Source organism: Nansenia antarctica, assembly GCF_963989245.1.
Source record: "Nansenia antarctica genome assembly, chromosome: 15".
Lineage (NCBI taxonomy): Eukaryota > Metazoa > Chordata > Actinopteri > Argentiniformes > Microstomatidae > Nansenia > Nansenia antarctica.
In genome coordinates this window covers 28,766,135-28,771,989 of record NC_137685.1, presented here as the reverse complement: position 1 = coordinate 28,771,989, position 5,855 = coordinate 28,766,135, and the positions used below count along the sequence as shown (strand labels likewise).

General features: G+C 50.3%; 1 protein-coding gene across 1 annotated transcript; it reads right to left on the bottom strand.

Annotated features, from left to right (window-relative positions):
- Positions 1-1,178: 1,178 nt before the first annotated feature.
- LOC308171295 (neuronal acetylcholine receptor subunit alpha-4-like) lies at positions 1,179-3,753 on the bottom strand (the record flags this gene model as incomplete). The annotated part of the gene is made up of 5 exons (XM_080546129.1): positions 3,625-3,753; positions 3,271-3,315; positions 3,029-3,138; positions 2,061-2,277; positions 1,179-1,706 (listed from the first exon to the last, which is right to left on the bottom strand). Exons 2-5 carry the CDS (start codon positions 3,298-3,300, stop codon positions 1,179-1,181), a joined length of 885 nt encoding a protein of 294 aa, XP_080402255.1. The 5' UTR covers positions 3,301-3,315; positions 3,625-3,753.
- Positions 3,754-5,855: the final 2,102 nt, after the last annotated feature.

Below are 5,855 nucleotides of genomic sequence, written 5' to 3'. Positions count from 1 at the left end.
AAGGGTAGGCGCAATAAGCCATGGCTTCAGCCTACACCTTTTTGGTCATGGTGTTACGCATTGTGACTGTGTACATTTATTATGTTTTTAATGTTTTTAATGTTTAATATCTGTATTATGAATTGATCAAAATAAACATTCTCAATCAATCAATCAATCAAAACCTACAGAGAAGTCCATGTCCTCAGCTCGGAGGTGGTCAGCGATGTACTGCACCCCCTCCACAGCCTTCCACAGGGAGGGGGACAGGGAGAGGAGACCCTGGGCATCCCTGGAGTTGCTGGAGCCTCCAGCCTTGGTGACGTCTGCCCGGTATGGACCCCGCCGCCTCCTGTGTGACGCCTACACAGGACAGGACAGCTCCGCCTCCTCTCCTCCCCCAGGGGGTGGGGCTGGTTCTGGGAGAGAGGCTGTGGCTTACTGAGGCTTTTACCATTCAAGCTCTGCGATGAAATACAATGAAAATAGAATTGAATAGAATAGAATGAGCATTTTAGATTTTTTGGGGGACAAGCTGATATTTGTCTTCTGCCTTTGCTGACCCTCCAACACATACGCACACACACACACACACACACACACACACACACCTCTAAACTGGGGGTCCTGAACCAGCATCCATGCATTACCTTGGAGGCCACCTCGTGCAGGCTGCAGTACTGGATGCTGCGAGAGCGACCGCGGACAGAGCTCTGGGGCCTCTCTCTCTCTCCCAGGCCATACTGCACACTGAGGGAACGGAGCTTCGGCCTGGCCTGGCAGTGGTGGTGGTGGTGGTGGTGGTGGTGGGGGTGGGGGTGGTGGTGGTGCTTCTCCCTGGCGCGACGGAGGTGGGGGTGGAGGGGAGGAGGCGGAGGAGGTGTGGAGCAGCCTGGCCGGGTGGAAGAGAAGGAGGAGGAGGAGGAGTGGGGTGGTGGTGGGGGTTCCTCCAGGAGGATGGTGTACTGGCTGTGGCTGGAGGAGAGTGACCCGCCCAGACCCGTCTCCGTGCGCCGACCCAGGGAGAGAGAGGACGAACGGGCCAAGCTGTCCTGGGGGGCACCCTGGGGGGAGGTGGCGGAGGAGGAGGTGGAGGGGGAGAAGTAGGGCTCGTCCCCGGCCCCGGGCCCAGAACACACACCGCTACCCCAGACGCCACCCCCCCCCGCGCCGCCGCCGCGGCCGACCCTGGTGCGCATCTACTCCACGAGCTTCCCGCCGTTGACCTCTTTGACCACGGCCGGAGGACGCCGTATGCACAGGACGCCGGGCACGACCTCCAGGAAGACGGCGCGCACCCAGCGCGGCATGGTGTGCGTGCGCGGCGAGCGGTGGTGCACGTTGAGCACGAAGATGGTGATGATGATGGAGAGGGTGACGAAGATCATGGTGAAGAGGAGGTACTCGCCGATCAGCGGGATCACCAGCGAGGTGGAGGGGATGATCTCGGTGATGAGGAGGAGGAAGACGGTCAGGGAGAGGAGGACGGAAATGCACAGGGTGATCTTCTCGCCGCAGTCGGAGGGCAGGTAGAAGACCAGGACGGTCAGGCAGGAGATGAGGAGGCAGGGGACGATGAGGTTGATGGTGTAGAAGAGAGGGAGCCTCCGGATGAGGAAGGAGTAGGTGATGTCGGAGTAGACCTCGTGGCAACATTCGTACTTCTTGATGTTGTAGTTGGCCACGGCGCTGACGAGCACCCACTCGCCGCTCTCCCAGTAGTTCATCTGGCGGTCCAGAAAGAGGGGCAGGGAGAGATGGAGGAAGAGAGAGGAAGGGAGGGAGGGAAAGAGAGAGAGAGAACAAAAGAGAAAGAAAGCAAGAGAGAGAGAGATAGAGAGAGATGAGAAATGATAAAGGCATTCCGTTCATATTGACCCATAACAGACAATGTGTCCTCAACGTCACAGCCTGGAATGTAATGACAGGGGAAAAGAGCAGAATTCTCACCTGGTCCACGGTGCTGGTCACTCACCTGGTCCACGGTGCAGGCCCACTCCCCTGGTACACATTGGCTGGCCCACTCACCTGGTCCACGGTGCAGGCCCACTCCCCTGGTACACATTGGCTGGCCCACTCACCTGGTCCACGTTGCTGGCCATGCTGACCAGGTCGATCTTGGCTCTGTCGTAGGTCCACGAGCCGAACTTCATGGTGCAGTTCTGCTGGTCGAAGGGGAAGAAGGTGACGTCGATGCTGCAGGAGGACTTGTAGATGGCCGGGGGGACCCACTTGATCCAGCCGTCGTGGAAGAGGTGGGCCTTGGTCAGGTGGGTGACAGTGAAGTCACCGTCGGCACTGGAGAGGAGAGAGAGGGGAGTGTTGTGGATATAATTGATTCTTAATAGATTTAGTAGAACTTACAAAGCCCAAAGAGCTTAGATCAATTGTCTCCAAAGAGGCCTTTTATTAAGCCAATGTTTACATGAGCGCAGCAGCAAGAAGCAAGCAGGAAGCAAAAAGCCCCCAACGATGGGCGGGACTCATATTTATAGAACTGTCCATGGTCATGAGGTCACCATTCTTGGGAACCAATCATATTATACAAATCTGTGATTACATAAGTTATGGGCCCTATCCATAGTCAGAATGATTCATTGCGCCACAAATCTTGGCTCATCCCTTACAGGAAGGAAATGGGCCTTCCTTGAGTGCTAGATTCCGCCCTTACTTTAGAGAGACTTACATTTCTCAGTATAACATGATATAAAACCACTACAGGAGCCAAACGAATCACACATGTACTGTACATTCAAGCTACAAGCACGATTCGATTGGAGTGAGATTGTATGCAGATGGAGAGGTAGAGTATCTTAACTCCATGGTTAGTATGTGGATGGAATGTATATGTACAGCATTCTGTATTTAGGGTATTTGGATGGAGTTTTTTGTCTATTAGGGGAGGCCGGTCGAGGCATCAGCTACCTCCACCAGCCTTCCCTGATAAACAATGTATATACTATCATGTATTTGAGGGTGGTGGGTAGCCTGGATGTTGGGGTCTATAGTGGATCAATAATGACACTTTGGGGTGAAAACCTAAACGTACTTGTTGTACAGAACGATGTCTGGTCTCCAGATGAGCTGTGAGGGGATCCTCATGGACGTGATGTTTTCATATTCTCTAGGGTTCCACCTCAGTTTGTAGTCGTACCACTCCTGAAAGAGCAGAACCAACAGTAACATTATGGCAACACAACAGACACCTCGACACCAAATCGCTGCCCAAAAAACTGTCGATACTGTCGAATTGTCGACAGTATCCATATGATTCAATGGAGAGATACTCACTTGTTTCACCCAGACATTTGTGGTCATCATTTGATTTTTCTTGTCCTTGGAGAAAAAGAACAATGAGACAGAGTTGGCTGTTGGAAGGGGATATGTACTGTATGATCACGGTCTTAAATGACTGATAAAGTGCAAATTCATGGTACCCCTTGAAAAGAAAGGTCACATGTTTCAAGTGTCATACTGTACTATTAGCACCACCGATTCTAATTCATTATAATAAGGGAACGTAAAATAATAATAATAATAATATACATATTATAATAATTACGTATCATTATTATAATAAAAGGGAACGTAGGATTTACGATGTAAATATCACAGGAGTGAAATCAATGGTTCATTGTCCCTCACCACGTCGATGAGCTGAGCGATGGACAGGCCGAAGCGTACGCTGACCACGTCAGTGGTGTTAGCCACGGGCCGTGCTAGCTTGTTGTAGCGGCTGAAGAGAGTGTTCAACAGCCTGTCCTCCGCCTGAGCCCTGGCCCCGGGGTGGGAACACTCTGGAGGAGGGGAGGGGGGGGGGGAGTAGGGGAGGGGGGAGAGGTGGGAGAGGGGAGGAGTGGGAGAGGGGAGGGGGGAGAGGGAGAGGTGGGAGAGAGGAGGAGGGTAGAAGGGGGAGTAGGGGAGTGGGAGAGGTGGGTAAGGTATTACAGTGAGTATAAATACATTAGTATAATATATACATGAGATGAGAATATCAATATGACATGTACAGCTGAACAAGGGCAATAGGTATTGGGTTGGCCGACCAATGGTATGGAAATTCGGGGTTGAAACCGGACATGACACATTCTCCAGTTGGAGAAAACTGGATGTGACTTAGGCCGTGTTTACCGTCTCGGGAAAAAAATGGTGGCATCGTATAGCATGCAAAGTTGTGAAAAAAATGTGATATCGATGAAGAGAATTGATCGAGGTAAACTCAGGCTGCCGAGGTCCATGATGGTCCAGTTCTACACGGCCATCATAGAATCCATCCTCACCCACTCCATCATCACCTGGTTCCCTGCTGCAACGACCAAGGACAAGGCCAAGTTGCAGCGGGTGCGACGTTCAGCAGAGAGGGTGATCGGCTGTCCCTTGCCCTCCCTCAACTCCCTGCATGACACCAGGGCTCTGAGGAGGGCAAGGAAGATCATGGCTGACCCCTTCCACCCCGGCCACGGCCTCCTCACCCTGCTTCCCTCTGGAAGAAGGTTGCGGCTGCCTAAGGCACTTAAGGCCCGCCACAGGCTCAGCTTCTACCCCTCAGCCGCCAGGCTGTTAAATGACTCTGGCTTCCCCCCCCCCCCCCCCCCGCCCCCAAGTCTGCCCAGGACTGAACTGGACTCACTGAAAAAAACTCTGCACTGCACTTTACTTTATACCGCACTATTCAATGCACTGTTGTCTGTCCTGTGTTGTTGTTGTGTTGTCCTGTTTTTTGATATGTGAAAAAAGTATAAACGCACTTGCTGTGGTGACGAAGCAAATTCCTATATGTGTAATGCATAGTGGCAATAAACGTTATCTCAATCTCAATCTCAATCTTTATATCACTTCGGATCCACATGGGGGTCCGTTGGCTCCTATGAGGACTGCTCCTCCTGAGACATCTTCTGCCCCTCAGCACTGCGTTTCCTGAGGACACCCGCTTTTCCCCTCTATTGTGTCCCTAAAAACTTATATTGCCCCCCTTGTACTGTTTCTCTGTTTCTCCCCCCCCAAAAAAAAAGTTAAGAAGAAGGTGATAGAAGAAGGTTTTTCCTTCTATCAGTGGCCCCGGGCCTGAGCTGGATTCTCTTCCTGCTACGACTGGTGGATTGATGATTCACTTGCTTAGTATTCAAATGTATTGATTGTAAGTCGCTTTGGAATAAGGCGTCTGCTAAATGCCAAAAATGTAAATGTAAACATTTAAATGTAAGCCTCACTTTAACACATGTTCATATCAATGAGAGAATTGAGCTTTGGAACCGTATCGTCAGTAGATACTGAGGTAAAGTATGATCATGTTAAACACATAACAATGTTATGTTGTGTAAAGGAATAGAATTCATTTGTAAAGTCAAGGTGAAGATAAAAAAATGATCTCCCAGTGCAATCACTATCATTGCTCACAGTTTTTCAGAAGTAGAATTTTCCTAGGCTACGCTGTGGTTTATCTGTCAGCTGCTGAACTCTTGAACGTGTATCTCTCTATGTACTCCCCCTTCACACTCTACAATACCTTTGTGCCTTAATGTGCAAGAAAGACGGTCATAGGACATAATAAAACGAATCTATGTATAGCTGCTATTTACTGTACCTTGGAGAGGGAGAAAACACATCAGAATTCCCACGAGGCGATAGGAGTCGATAGGAGACATATTCCTGACTTTCCCAACTTCTCTTGTTGCCCATAACATGGAAAACAATCAAAGTCTCCTCCTTTCTTTGAGCTGAACCACCATCTGTCTTTCACTCCTTAGTTTCCTTTGATTGCCTTCCTCTGTGTCATCCTTCTTCATTTGTTTTGATACGCGTTTACTGATTACCCAATCTTTACCTTGTAGGAGTGACGGCAATAACAGGACGATGTAGTCGGTTTGCCGGTAGAA